Raw genomic sequence first — 19505 nt, 5'->3', positions numbered from 1 at the left:
TAGGTACAACATTCTTTGAGTTAATCCCTGATATTGAAAACATCGTAACAAAGAGTGGACAATATGTCATACGATATTAAATGACCATGTTTGTGTGCTTATGTTCTGATGTAATGTAATAGACAAAATATGTTTTGTGACAGTTTCGACAGTGCTTGGAAATTCACCTACAAAGGCCCCACTGACGCCTTTAGGTCCCGGAAACGGTCTGTACAAACGGTTGTTAGACATGGCCAAGATGTTGTCCTCCAGAAATAGAACGACTGTGAAAGAACACCCCTTAGTATTCAACAGCGGAACTCGGTCAGGTTAGTATGCTTTATTGTTATAGCAATATTTGAATATTATTATGGTACTATAAGTGTGATATATGACATATAGAGTGATACACACTAAACATTCCATACGATATACATTAAATATGCCATGATATACATACTGTATATTTCATGTGATACATTGTGTATTCCATGTAGCATATACTAAATATTCTTGGATACACACTAAATACTCCTTGTGAATCACAAAACATTCCATGTGAACGACACGGTGTGTATCATGTAAACCACGATCTACATTTGCATATATCGGCAAATCTGAAACACGTTATGTTTACCAACATTGAAACATATCAATACTAATGGAAACTCTGGAAGAATTCCGGCATCTAGTCCCAGTCAACAATCAGTCAGATTGCAACAGACACTCCCATTGGTCTCATGATTGTTAAGAACACAACCTAGGTGTCAATGTTGTAATCCTGTGTTTATCTACAGAACACACGACGTTGCAAACCGTGACAACAACGTCTCTACCAACACCTATTCCTACAACTACCATGGAAGTTGAACCAACAGAATTAGAAGGTTACCTTTTAGTCATATTAATACTTACACGGGCTAATCGTGCACAGTTAGAAACCCAGACACGGCTTCTATAAATCATATACTAGAGTTTCAGACGTGATTCTTTTGAAAATGGAATTTTAGATAAATGTGGATGAATATCTTGCAAAGGAATGTGAAACGAACCCGCCCTTGAAATTCAGTGGTCTGTATTTATCAGTTCTGTTTATCAATGGGCACAAGTGACACGGTTGTCTAAGCTGCTGCAAGTAGTTATTGCCGAACCAGGATTCTCTTTGCATAGGGCTCAGCTTTCCTTCGATGATGATTTTTCCAAAATTTAAGTGACATGCAGTGATGTGATCAAAATACGTCTGAAAGTGAAACTAAACACATTGGGTCTTTGTAACATACATGCAAAAACATACTATAATGTATCTCATTTAAAAACGAACATGTAACCATTTTGGTTATGGAGACCAGACTTTCCCGTTGTCTGAAGCGTCAAACTTCACCGTGCAAAGATGCATTCCTTGGGCATGTCAGGATCCCATGATCGTGGGCTTGAATTCCAGATTGTCCCTGATCGTGATCCTTGGATTGATAGCGCTGTTCTTGTCCTCCTTTAGGTTGACCAACCGATAAACGCCATAGGCTGTCGATAGGCTTTCGTCCTATATGAAGCTGACACACCATGATACAAAAACTGGAATACTTTTCAAATTGATCTTAACCCCAACTCACTCACTCGAGTTAATTTTATGATGTGAAGCTATATCTATAACAAACATTTCAGTCAGAGGAATTAGTGTTCTGTTAGAATATCAAATAATATTGTTGAAAGATCAAGCTCATTATTGCTTCAGCATATCTAAGTATTTCTGTTTCGTGAACACATGGTGGTAATATAGTGGGAAGCGTAAAGTCGACTCTTCTTTTAGCATAGATGTCTTGTGGTTATGGAAGGGGTTATGCTATTGACTCTCCAAGTTCTTATTCAAATAAAATGATTCCCTACAGAGGGTACCATGCCATCAACATTGTCCAGACGAACGACAACAGTAACAACTGCACAGGAGGTTGAACCCCCAGAGTTGGAAGGTTACTTTTGATATATGAATTATTGATAACAATTAAAGATAACTCACATGCAGTCACACTTTGTGTGAGCTTTGCTGCTATCTGGACACAGCAAGATGTGGTATATGTAGCGTACACCACGCTGCACCTAATCAATTTCTTCCTAACACCTATATATTTCTTGGCCAGTCACAGTTCAACGCAATATTCTGATTGTGGCACACCGTCCCAATCCGTACCATAATCCAGACCAACAGCTATAGTTACAATTGGATAGGAAGTTGAACCCACCGTGACAGAAAGTTACTTGAAAAAGAAGGGTTTATTACGATGCATAATGTTCTTGATAATTAACAAACATTATCTGACATTATGTTGGAGATTCGTTTTATAATGTTGGTTGCATCAAATGGCCAACTGATCCGTCGTCTATTGCACGCATTGATATTTCTCGGTATGCTTTCATACAGGGCATACCATGCCACCAACTATTCCAGGGCCAACAACCACGGTTACAACTGCACAGGAAGTTGAACCTACAGAGTTGGAAGGTTACTTTTGAATAGAAGTTTATTACAATACATACCATTCTTGATTTGTAATGATCATGTATCTTTCTTGAGCATACCAGTTCTGTGCAATGTTCTGATTGTAATATGTGTCCCTCCAATGCATACGGTGTATAACTACAGTTGAACCTAGTTGTGTCGAACTTGGATATATCGAATTCTCGATTCTCTAGAACTCATTTGAGAGTCCCAAGTATCCAAATTAAGGGTAACAATTCCGTGATGTCTCGAACCCCGGGTAACTCAAACTTTTAAGTTCGACACAATGAGGTTCGACTGTATATACCAACAACTTCAGTACCATTTGCAGAGGACGTTGAACCCGTTGTATATCCCTGATATACTCGAATAGCTTTATTATTTCTACCTATGAAGATTCCCTCTCGACTATGAAATTTAGAAATGATGGAGATATTTGTTCAGTGGTCATCTGTGGACGTTGTTTATAACGAAGGCTGACACCATCCATACTCACTTATTAAAGAACTTTATTAGAGCAGTTCGCAGTGGATTGACAATGTTCTGTCGCTGTTTCATGGCATACGACAAATGGTATTTGATACTCTATCTAACTCGTAAACACCTTAACCACTTAAGTCCTTCAAAAGGGATAGGCACCAATTACCTTACTTAGATTACCCCAAAGAGTTACCAATACAGTCGTACATACAAAAAAGTGGGGACCTGCAAAAAAAAAACCAGGGTTGGAGACATCAGGGGAATTTGGATACTTTGGACTCTCAAATGAGTTCCTGACAACCGGGATTTCGATACATCCAAGTTCGACACAACGATGTTCGACTGTATGTGTATTTACAATGAATATATTAAATAATGAAAACGAAAGTAGAGAAATAGAGAAATTGATATCAACATTGCTCACTTAAACTTTTTTATAACATACATGTATATCCTTAAAGACGTTTTCTTTGACGATATATGGAAAAGCTGCTTATTCTTGTTCATTTCTTATATACGGTTTTGGTATGCATCATGCTTGGCTAAAAACTGGAACTTAAGTTACAAGATCGAGTTGATCGAATTGATCGAGTCGATGCACCCAGATGATGTTTAATTTTCGTAATTGACATACAAACGTTTTGTTACAGTAACAGCGTCAACAGCCATGGAAAATACTCCTGCAACAGCCCAATTGACAACGTTATATCCCCCAAAAGGTATATACTTTATACTTTTCTTGTTGCCGCCCACCCCCTCGCCCTACCATTAGATCGAAACACAGTGGCCTGTAATACAGTTCGAATGTGTATGTATGTATGTATGTATGTATGTATGTATGTATGTATGTATGTATGTATGTATGTATGTATGTATGTATGTATGTATGTATGTACTTGTTGCTAACTATAGCCTTGTTAATGAAAAAACTATGAAGATCCAGCAACCCATGCGTGTCTTGAGAGGCCAAGGCAACACACAAACCGCTAACGGGATCGGGTGGTCAGTCTCGCCGACTTGGATGATGCATGTTTTCATATCCCAATTGCGTGGATCGATGTTCATGATGTCAATCACTGGACTATCTGTCTATACCCGATTATTTACAGACCGCCGTCATATAGTTGGAATATTGCTAAGTGTGGCGTTAAACAACAAACAAAACAAAAGCCAACACACTCTGTACTTGTACCGTATAGACTAACAGGCAAAAGAAACGCCACCAAACAATTTTTTGGGGGCTGAAGCAAAACAGACGCAAAATGTAGTAACATGCATGTGTACACTATTACCAAATGTGACGGAATGTGGCACGTATAAGCAAAGGTACTATTGATGTTGACAATGTAACTATTCTGTGAAACGATAAAACTGGTGTTTATCATGTATCCGGAATTTGCTAAAAGGTAATACCATAATTTGACTACCGATAGGGTAGGGCGCGCTTACCCTTTTTTGCGAACACCTGGTGTCACCACGGAGTAATTTCACCATTATTTAGACCCAATGGAACCTGATTCAGCACATAATCGAGGCTGATTATTATCTGGTGTTTTATATTTATTTCAGTTTCGACAGCCATGGATGTCCCTACCCGAGCTTCCATGACTGCTTTAGTCTCCGGAAAGGATATGTACAATCGGTTGCTGGGCAAAGTGAAGCTGTTGAACAATGGAAGAGGACAATCCTTAATAGTCAATCGTGTAACCAAACCAGGTTAGTTTAGAATACAATCAGTACTGGGTCTGTTACATTCAGGCTATGGTACATGTCAAATCCAGGTGCTATATTGAGAATCTCCCCCTCGTGTTTTTTTACATCAAACATATCATCACGAGTCAAAACGAACGAAAACACTCGGGTGAGATTATATTTATTCTCCAAAATCATTCTTCCAACATGTTCAGTTTGTAAAAAGTGTGTGTAAATGGTATAGCAAATCAGCTTCGTGGTTCCGTTGAACAGGGCGATCTTTGCGCTAAGGTGATCGTAGCTCCCATACCTAAACTTAGACTTACGACAGTCTTAGCGCTAAAGTAGTTTCGTACAACGGCACCCAGGAGTGATAAGTGACGTCATTTCATGAAGACCTCATTGTCAAGGATGATTATGACGTCATTATTACCGATATCATCACAATGGCCTGAAAAGCAATTTGATGCAATTTCCCTCCAGGCAATATTTCTCCTGTGGAAGCCTGTCTTGGATGATAAAATAAACATATGGATACAAATTAGCCTTTATCTATATTCCCACTTAAAACATATCCTACAGAAACATTCTCTTTATCATATGGTTTTAAAATAAACATCTCGAGACTCATATATGTATGGTAATGTTTAGCTTCACAAAGTCATACGAGTGTCACCCTGTGTTTATCTACAGAATACACGACGTTGCAAACCGTGTCAACAACGTCTCTACCAACACCTATTCCAACAACTACCATGGAAGTTGAACCAACGGAATTTGAAGGTCATTGTCAGTCGCATTCATACTTACACAGGCTAATCATACGCAGGACTGGCAGAGTCATAGCGTTCCTAACACAGATATGTTCTATATGTACCAGCTTTGTTGTAGATTAGAACCTAAGACATGCTTCTTTACAAGGCCCTCGTGCGTTCCCGCTTATATTATGTCACGCCACCTCAGTAAAAAGAGGAATAAGGACATACTTTTTCTTACCAAACCTGTTATAGGTTGTGTTTATATGAATGAGAATTAAACATATGCATGTACGCACATGTTGACTCGTCAATAAGAGCTTTTCAGAATGGATGATAATTACCTGACAATCGTCCGTTAGAACAGGTCTTCAGCAACCCATGTTTGCCGAAAAAGGCGACTATGCTTGTCGGTAGAGGCGACTAACGGGATCGGGTGGTCAGGTTGGTGCATGATATCGTACCCCAATTGCGTGGATCGGTGCTCATGATGTCAATCCTTGGATTGTCTGGTCCAGACTCGATTATTTACAGATCGCCGTCTTATAGATGAAATATTAAACAACAAAGAAATAAACAAAACGATACGAATCTACTGAATTTGTCATGCATGTTTGTTGCCACTGTTTTGTTATAACGGCTTTCGTTTATATCATCTATTTTTTTTCAAACGCCTCTTGTTATGTCGAAGTAAGTTATAAGGCTTGTAATTATTCAAAATACACATGCGACTAAACCTGATTGCAGTCCGGCTGTTTTACTGGGTCGGTGCTGTACTACAAAACCACATTCACTCACTCACTCTAGTGTTACATTACTACATGTTGTGTATAGAAGTAATGAATATCGGATCAACCGGGCACACAAAATTATTAGGATAATATCAGTTGAATTAATACTATCGTGCGCAGCATTTGACGATAGGACAGTTCTTACAATGACTGTTCATTATGAATACCGTAAATCATGGAATACATGTTCAGGTATTATTCTTGTCATGGCCCGTATACCAGTCCGCACAATGGCCCTTACAGGTCGACAATAAACCTTAAGAAAGAAGAATAGTCATAAATGCAATGGTGTAACAAGTTATAGGATCTTTTAAAACAGATGAAAATATAGCTGTGTTCTTTTCAATATTTGTATATGCTATTTGCGGAGTTTTATTATGCATTTTTAACATTTGGACCAAAGTTGTTTTTAGATTAAGTAAAAGTACAAACATGTGATGAAAGGTTATCTTTTTAGTAGGTACTTGATCCTTGTTGACTCTCATGTGACCCTCGTCCATCACAAGATGATGTATTGAAGTTGTTATTACAGAATACATGACCATGCTTGTTGCAGCCGTTTGTGGTCCTTCTACTGCTTAACTGCTTTTGTTCTAATTTTATTAAAATGTCCACTAATGCTTTCGTCGATGTATGTTTTGAGGCTTGTAGAGATTCCAAATAGACAGACTCATAACGTTAGGGTGATGGTGTACGGTAATACATTATATAACTAATGAATGTCGGACCGATCATGCATTCATATTAGTTACTGCTCTAGTTTCATTCAATCATCCATGTGTCAACGAGTTAAACAGAAGAAAGGGACATCACACGAATATACTGCTATATGTTATGATAATAAATATGTATTTTTTTAAGAGTCATGTCACATGAAACCCCCCAAAATCGCATCCATGAGGTCATGCTGAAAGTGTTACCTTTCTTGACATTTCTGGCATAATTGTTCTTGTGGTTAAAAAGTGTGTCACCAAACTGAGTGCATTTCCAGTTTTCCGCGTAGCATGCACAGGGCTGCTCACGTTATCAACCGTCAATTTACTACTGACTCAGGTACCACAGACCACAGATATTGTATTCGTTGTTGTGACGAAAATAAATTAAACCTCCCGTTTGAAAATGTGGATGTATATATTCTGTTATTTTATATTCTGTAACAGATAGAGAAACGACAACAACAAGCGCAACTCTCACCGAATCTCCTACATTTAGAGCAGCGGAAGAGCCCCAAGGTTTGTGACCAAATATTTAATAACATCTAGAGGTGGAATCAGATATTCCCTTCACAGTGAATGCATGTTCTCGCTCGGTCCGCATTTTACTGCTGATGCAGTGTTACCACTCCAATGATTACAGTCTATATGCAGAGTTGCGTTCCGTGGATGCAAGGATCCGAACTGATCCGAAGTTCTTTCCAGCCACTGCGGTGATGGCACAGATGGTCTCATGAACTCGGGCGATACTTTGTGGGTGTCCGTTTGAAATCCCGAATTAGACCTGATTATAGACCTTGATGTGTCGCCTTCAATGGAGTCCATCAATGTAACAGCTTGAACAACTCTGACCGTCAACACTTTGGATATTTGTTCCAAAGTTGACACTCAGGTTTATCGTATCTGAACTACAGTTCGAATAATGGTTTAATCATCCTCACTTCTCATAACACAACAAACTAAATGACACAATCTATCATGTATGCGTCGATTATTACCCATACACGAGAATGTGAGAATGAAAGAAAAGTAAGCCTGGGTAAGATTACAAATTTTCGCAGTGTAACAATTCTGTTAAAGATGTGTTTAGATTGATTGTTGTTTAACGCCGCATTCAGCAATATTCCAGCTGTATGACGGCTTTCTGTTAAAGGCAAGTATTGATGTGTACGTTTATGAAATGTTTGAAATCTGCACAAATGACTTTTACAGTTTCGAGAGTCATCGATGCCCCCACGCCAGCTTCTTTGACAACCTTTGTCCCCAGAAACGCCCTGTACAGCCGGCTGCTAGGAATGGTTAAACAGCTGTCCTCCAGGAACCAAGTCGATGCCAACAAACATCCCTTAGTATTTAAAAACCGAACTCAAGCAGGTTAGTTTAGCATAGTGTGTAGTGCTGGGATAGATAGGGAACATTTCATTTTTTGTGGTACACAGTATATATTAAGCCTCTGGAAGGAGGTTGGCCTATGCCAATATCCCTACGTTGATTTGAGAACCTATTACAGAATACTTCCAATTTAAGATGATAACATTTTTAGTGTCTTGTGCTTATGGCGAAGGAAACTCGAAACATAGTGTGTATTTTAATGTACAGTTAGATTTAATAAAACGTGGGTCATCCTGTGTTTATCTTCAGAGCACACACCGTTATCTACCGTATCAGCAACTTCTCCGTCAACTATTCCAACCAGTACCCTGGAAATTGAACCAACAGAACAAGAAGGTTATTGTCAGTTGAATTAATACTTCCATCAGCTAGTCATACGCAGGATTAAGATATGAAGAGTTCTCAACACGACTGCTCATTATGAATACCGTAAATCATGGAACAAATATCAGACATTCTTCTTTTCATGGCTCTTATACCAGACCGCTTGTGTAATTACCACAAAAAATAAGAAAAGAAGAAAGCTTTCCATCGTTTAGGCTCATGAATAACAAACTGTGTAGAATTCGACGAATAGTGTCTGAAGTGGAGCCCTGCAACGAGCATGGAACAAAGACAGTCATTGTCGTGATGTTTTTTTCCAGTCAACAGTCTAAAGAGTATTTTTTTTAAAAATTACGACACTTATATTATTACCTTTTGTTTCTAGAACAGTAATACTAATTATGCTATCATATTTACGACTGTGACAGTTCCCACCCATCATCCAGATGTCAACGGAGTTCTCAAGGAAACATGGATGGTGTATGATCTCGAGATAGTCGAACAAAATAGCTACAAGTTAAGATAGGAAATGTATTTCAGCATCCCTTTGTCGTTTATCCACATCCCCATCCACGTCCCCATTCCTTCTCATGTGGGTCACAGTTTACGCTTAGGATGTTTTAACAACTATAGGCTTGCCTCGATTTCATTCTGCCGCTCCTAAATACAATTAGGCAATCGGTGTAGAACTACATTCTGCAGCTCACTAATACAACAAAAGCAAAACATGCAGTGATATACCAATATATCATACTATCAATTCAGAAATGTGAATCTTTATTGTTTTTTGTAATCTTAAATAGATCGATTAACAACAGAATCAATGACTGCATTCACTACAGCACCGGATACAGCAGGTGAAGAACCTGGTCGGGCAGAGGAAGGTGGGTGATAAATACTTTACTTGTACCTTCATGATCACTAAGGCAAGAACCACATTTGAACTTTCTATTACTGAAAGATAGAGCTCCATTACTTCATTTTCTCTTGAATATGGTCCCTTTATTGTATGGTAGGATGTTATGTTGTATTTCAGATTTCACTACGTTTTATCAATTATTTGACACGGCTAGATACGTGAGGGAGTGAGTGAGTTGGGTTCAACGCCGCTTTTAACAGTATTCCAGTTATATCACGGCGTGTCAGCTTAATGTGGGAGGAAAGCTCGAAGTGATGATGGTTTCAGACGTTTACCACTTCGGTGAACCCACGAGCACGGATATGGTGCTGACAAACCTAGAAACATAATCGGGGCGAACAAGGATTCGAACCCACAATCATAGGTTTCTGGCGTGCCCAGTGGACGCAACACTGCACAGCGAATCGCGGTGCCTTAGATGACTGGGCCACCCGTGCCTCAGGCTAGATAACTACTCTAAATGCACGACAAACGACACGAATAACCACTTTCGATTATCTGCCGTAATATGAATTATACGAATGGATCACTGAAAATGCGTGATGGTACCGGGTGTTCGCGAAAAGAGTTACCTTGTCTTGCTCTACCTCACACAAGTGTCAGTAACAGAGTAACCAGGCACAACGGATGTGTGAAAGACCCACGGAATAGCTGTAGCCCTGTATACCACTGTAGAGTGTGTTAACGTTACCAGTCTGTGAGTGAGTGAGTGAGTTTGGTTTTACGCCGCTTTTAGCAATATTCCAGCAATATCACGGCGGGGGACACCAGAAATGGGCTTCACACATTGTAGCCGTGTCGGGATTCGAACACGGGTCTTCGGCGTGACGAGCAAACGCTTTAACCACTGGGCTACCCGACTGCCTCTTACCAGTCTGTGAGAGAACACAGTTAGTGTTTACCGCGTACATATTCGACATTTACACAATCTTGTAATCCTGTTAGCGACTGCATAGATATGCCTTGTTTCAGTTTCGACAGCCATGGATGTTCCCACTCCAGCTCCTGTCACAACCCCAGGCCCCGGAAATGGTGTGTTCAACCGGCTGCGCGACATGGTCAAACTATTGTCCTTCAGGAACAGAATAGCCTCAAACGGACATCCAGTGGTATTCCAAAGTGGAACTGCATCAGGTTAGTGGGACATATATGAGGCGCTGGCATTGGTATATTAGGATACAAGTATGCCAACTATATCAGGTGAGGTGAGGTGATATTCTTTTGAAATAGTGAGTGAGTGAGTGAGTGAGTGAGTATGGTTTTACGCCGCTTTTAGCAATATTCCAGCAATATCATGGCGGGGGTCACCAGAAATGGGCTTCACACATTGTACCCATGTCGGGAAATCGATCCCGAAGCCTTGTTAATGAAAAAACGCAGAATAATATATTCACTAAGTATATCTCACATATTTCACAAGAAACTGTTTTCCAACACACTAACCTATGAAGATCCAGCAACCAATGCGTGTCTTGAGAGGCCTAGGCAACACACAAACGGCTAACGGGATTGGGTGGTCAGGCTCGCCGATTTCGGTGATGCATGTTATCATATCCAAATTGCGTGGATCGATGCTCATGATGTCAATCTGTCTATACCCGATAATTTACAGACAACCGTCATATAGTTGGAATATTGCTGAGTGTGGCCAACCCACTCTGCACTTGTATCGTATAGACTAACAGGCAAAAGAAACGCCACCAAACAATTTTTTGGGGCGGAAGCAAAATAGACGCAAAATTTAGTAACTGTTGATGGTTTTTTACAAACACCAAATTATTCAAAAACGGTTTTTGAAAATGACAAGATAAAAAAACATGTACTTGCAGTTCTACAGACACGTTTATTAGCTGGGTGCACTGTCCAGTATTCGATCACACGTCGATCTCTTTTAAAGTCCCGTGCTACACACATGGATCAGTATCAGATGTGACTCCCTCCAGCAACGCTGCAGGCCCCAACACGACGTCGAACTGAGTACACGAGTCTTCTGACATTCTATTTAGGGATCCTACGCCATTCTTCCTGCAGGGCAATATTTTTTGCAAAGGCATCCCTCGTCAATGGCGGCTGTTGACGTTTCAGATGTTCCTATGGACAACAGGTCCCATGATCTGCCTTGCCACTGTAATACGGTCATGTTTATGGCGTTCAGAAAGTCGCTAGTGACTCGAGCTGTGTGACGGGTGGCGTTGTCCTTCTGAAACAGCGTCCGTGGGTGTCGTTGCAGGAAAAGCAGTACCACAGGACGAATAAGCCTCATCAATATAACGACGTGCAGTGAGATTTCCGTCGATGTTGACCAGATCTGTCTTCTGGTACCCGCAGATGCCACCCCAGACCATGACACTACCACCTCCATAAGGCGCAACAACGTGCCTTCCGTTCACCATGTCATCGGTAGATTCGAACCCGCCCATCAGACTTGAAGAGCTGGCACCAACTCCCGTCGCTGAAGAGCACTCTTCGCCAATTTCTCTGCTGCCATTGCTGTACAGTCCTGGCCCATCTCAGTCTGTGACGTCGGTCTAGAAACGTTAACGTCATGCCCTTGAAGATCGATAGGCACGGAGACCATACAGGCGGAGTCGTCTAGCAACGGTCCTTCTGCTGGATTTCCAAGGCTGTTTGCGGATGATGATGTCACAGTTAGGAATCTGGACTTAGGTGAAACACCCGTCTTGTCTTCCTGTGGGGTCTTGACCTTGGGTCTTCAACTCCTCGGCCTGTCTGCGCTACTACCAATTTGCCTGTGACGTGTGACAAGTCTGGCGAGGGTGCACTTGAAGCAGGCATGATCTGGCAACGTGCTCATGCGTTGTTCCCATTTCCAACATACTGATGGCTCTCTCCCTCTGCTCTGCGGTTAGTCGAGGTATGCTCGTTGTTTTAAACGGGTTCATGTGATGAGAGAGTACAATCCTGCTCATGTTGTATACCTGAATTTCATACGGGTAACTTTGTGCACATTTTGCATTTTTTAGTGATTAAGTTCACTTTTCTTGCAAATCACGTGAATCACGTGCACGTGTTCACAGGGAATAGGTACGTTGCATTTCAGCTATGTGTTCCCAACTGTTTTTGTGCTGTTTGGCAAATTTGTTGAAAACTGACGACCGTTATTTATTTGGTGGCGTTTCTTTTGCCCGCTTGTTTATATTCCCCTAGTGTCACACTATGTTTATCTACAGAACCCACTGCGTTGCCAACCGTGTCAACAACGTCTCCACTAACACCTATTCCAACAACTACCATGGAATTTGAACCAACGGAATTAGAAGGTGACAGTCTTATAAATACTTGTATGGTACACTTAGGAGATATGCGTTGGAAACATCTGAATTAGAAACAAAGTAGGTTTATCTCCATTCTGAACTGGAAACACAGTAGGTTTATCGTCATTCTATCATAACAAGGCGAGATGATAAACACGAACTCTTTCGAAATTGCGGAAGTGATGATTAATGTGGAGGCGGTTGGGTCTGATAGTTTGTATAATTAAATGGTCTTATTTAGGGATCAATGAAAAATGAGTTTAATCCGCGTATGTTTGCTTGTATATAATCTCACGATAACATTTAACTTTCTCTAATATGTAACAATACCATCCAGCGCAGATCTCATGTAAGCATTATTCAATCAGTCCTCCCTAGAGAAACAAAGCCATCTTTAGTCGATTTAGTTTTGAAGTACATATCAGTATTCTGACGCCATTATGTTCTACAGAAATAATGCCAGAATTTTGTGACGTGGTAGACATGCGTCACAGTTCGCGAGTAGCGACACGTGTCAAGCCGCGGTTTATTTTAGTCATTCAAGTATGATTTTTATCTAAAATGTATTGTCAAATCTGCTCTACAAATGCAACAAGGAATTTTTCAACGTTAATGTAGTAAGAGCATTATTTGCAATTGCATACAGGTCGATTTTGTGAAAGATGTGCTTTCAAACAAATATTTGCTTACTCGGTGATGCGGTCATCATTCAAGACATCACTCAGCGTAGATTGTACCAAGGCCTTTCATAATCAGGCTTTCTAATTGTTCTGCCCGCTGTAAGTAATCTACATTAGACCATGACGGTTGTGATGACTGCATTACCGCGGACAACCATGGCTCAATATGTTAAATATGGGCACTTTCAGATATATAGAGTTCGCTTTGGTTTTGTCATTATGTCCTGGGAGAATATAAATAAACCTAGTCTGTTTTTTTCTCAATGTTAAGGGTTTCGAACTTTGATTCGATACCTACATGTATACTTTTTTCAAATTCGAATGAAATTTACCGATAACGCTGATTGACCAATCATAATGATTCTAAACTGTGTTGGTAGAATCTTGCACAGATACTTAACACGGTATTTCATTCTGAAAACAATAAATCATGGAATTTGGCTTTATTAAAAATTCAAAACTCACAATAGACTCGAACATACGTTTTCCATTTTGAAATTTTTAAAGCATACAATGGATTGAGATAATCTCTAATATATAATTTGTTTTCAACAAGTGCAGTCTGACTTTCCGCGTTGATATAGTTCATGATTAAAATACTGAAGGCGGGTACTTCAGATGGATAATTCCGATGATCATCTATTAAGCGGTAAACATATTTGGGTTTCTTTTTTTCTTCTTCATCAAAAATAGAAATCCTGTCAGTTGTCATTTAAGTTGAAAAATGAACTAATATATAATATGTAGACGAAATTATGCCGCTAAAGTTAAATTAATGTTCCTCTGCATAACATTACAATGTGATGTAGTCTATCTGTTTGACATTTATAGATACGGGTGTGACCATGCTTCCCCATGACATATCTGTATTAATTTCATAATTCATTTACAACTGTCTCGGAACGAAATGGCTCTGTATTACGTTCAGGTTACTGTGGTAAATAAATAAATTATTTTCATCATTTAGAAACGTCCGGTATGTTTTCATTATAGTCTTGTACTTCAGACAGATATAAACTCGACGTTGATATTTCCGCCATGACATATGGCTGACACGCGCAGCATGCATTTCCTGACATGCAGAGTTCGTTACACGACTGGCCCTAATAAATATCGTTGTTAAATGCATAATGGAATACAACCTTCAGTGTTACGTAATAACTAAATTACAAGTGCCTCCGTGGCATTTGATTGGCTAATCAAGCAATTTATTTTGAATTTAGTTTCGATTAACCGAAATATGATAGGCCACACCAGACAACTGTTTCCCGATTGGCTGATAACAGAATAGGTTGAATTATTGCCTTGAACCATGTCACATGTTTCGTATTGTTGTCTACAGTTTTTGTGTGTTAATGGTGAAATTAGTATTGTTGACAGCTCGATAAGGTTATATTGAAAGCATTTAGTGTTAAGTTGTAATCATAAACATTAAGTCACAAAATGACGCCTGATTATATCTGACTCATTCATGTTCATTATATTTTGGGGCACGGATGGCCAGGCCCAGTTGTCTAAGGCGCAGCAATTCGTTCTGCTGAGTTGCGTCCCTTAGTTGCGCTGGAAAGCTATGATCGTGGGTTCGAATCTCAGATTCCTCTTGAAGATGAAGCTTGGTTTGTCAGCACCGTACTCCCTGGTTAAAACCAAAGTGATGAAAGTCTCAATCTGCATCACGTCTCTACCCGCCCCTTTCAAGCTGACACGTTGGTATAACTGAAATACTGTTCATAGCGGCGTTAAACTAGCTCACTCACTCACTCATAATATTTCGAAACTGTGTGAGACATAGACTTGAAGACTTGAGTAAGACTATGTTTGTAATTGGGAAAAGCATCCACTTTGGTTCGACAGAGAGGGTATGGAGTTTAATCTCTGTGTATTCGTATGTTTTGCAATAGATATAGTAACGACATCAACAACAGCTCCTACAACTACATTCCCAGCTGCAGCAGAGACTGAAGAGTCTGGAAGAGTAGATGAAGGTTTGTTAAGATGATGGGTTTGCGGAACTGCGTATGTCTCATCAGTCTATCATCATCATCCCATTTCCCAAGCAGACCCCACCCCCGGACACATACACAATGCACGTAGCCATATAAGAGCAATAAAAAGAAACTTGTCCATTTGGCAAAGTGCAAAGGACATGCATGGTTTTCATTCATATAAGTTTCACCTATATTTTGCCTTTCACGCCCAGTGGAATTTGTTTCAGTGGATTATCGAGACTGGTTATTACAGTCGTTGTTCTAAATACAAAAAAACCAATAACATTTAAAATGAAAACATGATTGTGATAATATTTCATGTGTTTTGGACAATCTTTAAACTGACCGAGTCATGAGGGGATTGTATTGATCTCACATCAATATTGTTTCCACAGTTGCTACAGCCGTGTATATCCCTACAACAAATCCCTCAACTAGGACGGTCTCTGGAGGTCGACAAGGGTTGTACAATCGGTTGCTAGGGATGGTCAAGATGTTGTCGATGAGGAGAGGAGTATTTACGAATGGTCATCCTGTAGTACACCCAGGTCAGTTCTTTATACACACGTGATCAACCCAGGTCAATTCTGTATGAGGGGGCACTGGTGACCTAGTCGCCACGATTCGCTGTGCAGAAATGCATCCCTTGGGCACACCAGAAACCTAGGATTGTGGGTTCGAATCCCGGTTCGCCCCGATTATGTTTCTAGGTTTGTCAGCACCATACCCGTGCTCATGGGTTTCACCGAAGTGGTAAACGGCTGAGACCTGCATCACTTCGGGCTTTTCCCCCACTTAAGCTGACACGAAGCGCTATAACTGGAATACTGTTAAAAGCAGCGTTAAATCTAACTAACTCAACTCTATATAAGTACATATAGTACATCCAGGTCAATCTACAGCGTAGTAACGTTACGACTTCAATATCTTCATTTACAATCTATCTTAATATATATGTATTTCTGAATACATAGAAACTACATCTCCGACTACAACTACAACAACAACAACAACTACAACAGCGACAGAAGAGGTTGAAGAAGCTGCAGGTCGGTTAAAATGTACAGTGATCTAATTAACTCCAAGGATTAAAACCGATAACGCCTATATATATTGTTTCTTGTTTAATCTATGTGACAATAGCTTTTACATAATCGTCACTTGGGACCAATCTTATCTTTATATGAACGTATAAATCAAATATACTCTTTTATTTCCTTACGGGGCGGTCGGGTTAAAGCGTTCGCTCGTCACGCCGAAGACCTGGGTTCGATTCCCGACATGGGTACAATGTGTGAAGCCCATATCTGGTGTCCCCCGCCGTGATATTGCTGGCAGAATTGGCAAGGACAGTGTTCGTGAGAGCAATGTCAGTGATATATGGTCGTTCGAGAAGCATTTAGCCAGTTGTTTCGCAGGGCCTGGAGAGGAGTCTAAGTTTATACATCATCTATTGCAGTGCCTACATCAACGACCCTTGCTCCAGTAACGGTCATGGAAGGTGGCCAGGGCGTGTACAGCAGGTTGATTCGTGTGTTCAAGATGTTGTCAGCCAGAACAAGCAACAGAAGCAGTCAAGGTCAGTGACTTATACTTTCATCTGCAGTATTGGTGTGGTACGCTTGAAGTCCTCACTATATATGCAGTATTGGTGGGGTAAGCTTGACGTCTTCACTATATTTGCAGTATTGGTGTGGTAGGCTTCACGTCTTCACTATATATGCAGTATTGGTGTGGTACGCTTGACGTCCTCACTATATATGCAGTATTGGTGTGGTACGCTTGACGTCCTCACTATATATGCAGTATTGGTGTTGTACGCTTGACGTCTTCACTATATATACAGTATTGGTGTGGTACGCTTGACGTCCTCACTATATATGCAGTATTGGTGGGGTAAGCTTGACGTCTTCACTATATTTGCAGTATTGGTGTGGTACGCTTGACGTCCTCACTATATATGCAGTATTGGTGGGGTAAGCTTGACGTCTTCACTATATATGCAGTATTGGTGTGGTACGCTTGACGTCCTCACTATATATGCAGTATTGGTGTGGTACGCTTGACGTCTTCACTATATATGCAGTATTGGTGTGGCACGCTTGACGTCTTCACTATATATGCAGTATTGGTGTGGTAAGCTTGACGTCTTCACTATATATGCAGTATTGGTGTGGTACGCTTGACGTCTTCACTATATATACAGTATTGGTGTGGTACGCTTGACGTCCTCACTCTATATGCAGTATTGGTGTGGTACGCTTGACGTCTTCACTATATATGCAGTATTGGTGTGGTAAGCTTGACGTCCTCACTATATATGCAGTATTGGTGTGGTACGCTTGACGTCTTCACTATATATGCAGTATTGGTGTGGTACGCTTGACGTCTTCACTATATATGCAGTATTGGTGTGGTATGCTTGACGTCTTCACAATATATACAGTATTGGTGTGGTACGTTGACGTCCTCACTATATATACAGTATTGGTGTGGTACGCTTGACGTCCTCACTATATATGCAGTATTGGTGTGGTACGCTTGACGTCTTCACTATATATGCAGTATTGTTGTGGTATGCTTGACGTCTTCACATTATATACAGTATTGGTGTGGTACGTTGACGTCCTCACTATATATACAGTATTGGTGTGGTACGCTTGACGTCTTCACTATATATGCAGTATTGGTGTGGTACGCTTGACGTCTTCACTATATATGCAGTATTGGTGTGGTATGCTTGACATCTTCACTATATATGCAGTATTGGTGTGGTACGCTTGACGTCTTCACTATATATGCAGTATTGGTGTGGTACGCTTGACGTCCTCACTATATATGCAGTATTGGTGTGGTACGCTTGATGTCCTCACTATATATGCAGTATTGGTGTGGTACGCTTGACGTCTTCACTATATATGCAGTATTGGTGTGGTACGCTTGACGTCCTCACTATATATGCAGTATTGGTGTGGTAAGCTTGACGTCTTCACTATATATGCAGTATTGGTGTGGTACGCTTGACGTCCTCACTATATATGCAGTATTGGTTGGGTAAGCTTGACGTCTTCACTATATATGCAGTATTGGTGTGGTACGCTTGACGTCCTCACTATATATGCAGTATTGGTGTGGTACGCTTGACGTCCTTACTATATATGCAGTATTGGTGTGGTACGCTTGACGTCCTCACTATATATGCAGTATTGGTGTGGTACGCTTGACGTCTTCACTATATATACAGTATTGGTGTGGTACGCTTGACGTCCTCACTATATATGCAGTATTGGTGTGGTACGCTTGACGTCTTCACTGTATATACAGTATTGGTGTGGTAAGCTTGACGTCTTCACTATATATGCAGTATTGGTGTGGTACGCTTGACGTCCTCACTATATATGCAGTATTGGTGTGGTAAGCTTGACGTCTTCACTATATATGCAGTATTGGTGTGGTACGCTTGACGTCCTTACTATATATGCAGTATTGGTGTGGTACGCTTGACGTCCTCACTATATATGCAGTATTGGTGTGGTACGCTTGACGTCTTCACTATATATACAGTATTGGTGTGGTACGCTTGACGTCCTCACTATATATGCAGTATTGGTGTGGTACGCTTGACGTCTTCACTGTATATACAGTATTGGTGTGGTAAGCTTGACGTCTTCACTATATATGCAGTATTGGTGTGGTACGCTTGACGTCCTCACTATATATGCAGTATTGGTGTGGTAAGCTTGACGTCTTCACTATATATGCAGTATTGGTGAGGTACGCTTGACGTCATCACTATATATGCAGTATTGGTGTGGTACGCTTGACGTCCTCACTATATATATACAGTATTGGTGTGGTACGCTTGTCGTCTTCAATATATATGCAGAATTGGTGTGTTTAGCTTGACGTCTTCACTATATATGCAGTATTGGTGTGGTACGTTGACGTCCTCACTATATATACAGTATTGGTGTGGTACGCTTGAAGTCCTCACTATATATGCAGTATTGGTGTGGTACGCTT

General features: G+C 40.5%; 1 protein-coding gene across 1 annotated transcript in view; it reads left to right on the top strand.

The window, feature by feature from the left end:
* Nucleotides 1-238: 238 nt before the first annotated feature.
* LOC139472184 (mucin-2-like) overlaps nucleotides 239-19505 on the top strand; it is a 29290-nt gene continuing 10023 nt past the window's right edge. The window contains exons 1-15 of the mRNA XM_071254560.1: nucleotides 239-308; nucleotides 777-866; nucleotides 3604-3672; nucleotides 4523-4669; nucleotides 5339-5428; nucleotides 7352-7423; nucleotides 8117-8278; nucleotides 8546-8638; nucleotides 9424-9504; nucleotides 10512-10673; nucleotides 12731-12820; nucleotides 15396-15479; nucleotides 15878-16030; nucleotides 16457-16531; nucleotides 16942-17061. Of these exons, the coding sequence (XP_071110661.1) occupies nucleotides 239-308; nucleotides 777-866; nucleotides 3604-3672; nucleotides 4523-4669; nucleotides 5339-5428; nucleotides 7352-7423; nucleotides 8117-8278; nucleotides 8546-8638; nucleotides 9424-9504; nucleotides 10512-10673; nucleotides 12731-12820; nucleotides 15396-15479; nucleotides 15878-16030; nucleotides 16457-16531; nucleotides 16942-17061 (1558 nt within the window). The remainder of the gene's footprint in view (nucleotides 309-776; nucleotides 867-3603; nucleotides 3673-4522; nucleotides 4670-5338; nucleotides 5429-7351; nucleotides 7424-8116; nucleotides 8279-8545; nucleotides 8639-9423; nucleotides 9505-10511; nucleotides 10674-12730; nucleotides 12821-15395; nucleotides 15480-15877; nucleotides 16031-16456; nucleotides 16532-16941; nucleotides 17062-19505) is intronic.

The sequence above is a fragment of the Haliotis cracherodii genome, unplaced genomic scaffold (assembly GCF_022045235.1).
Source record: "Haliotis cracherodii isolate W230 unplaced genomic scaffold, xgHalCrac1.p SCAF_24, whole genome shotgun sequence".
NCBI lineage: Eukaryota > Metazoa > Mollusca > Gastropoda > Lepetellida > Haliotidae > Haliotis > Haliotis cracherodii.
This window is presented reverse-complemented; position numbering and strand designations above follow the sequence as displayed.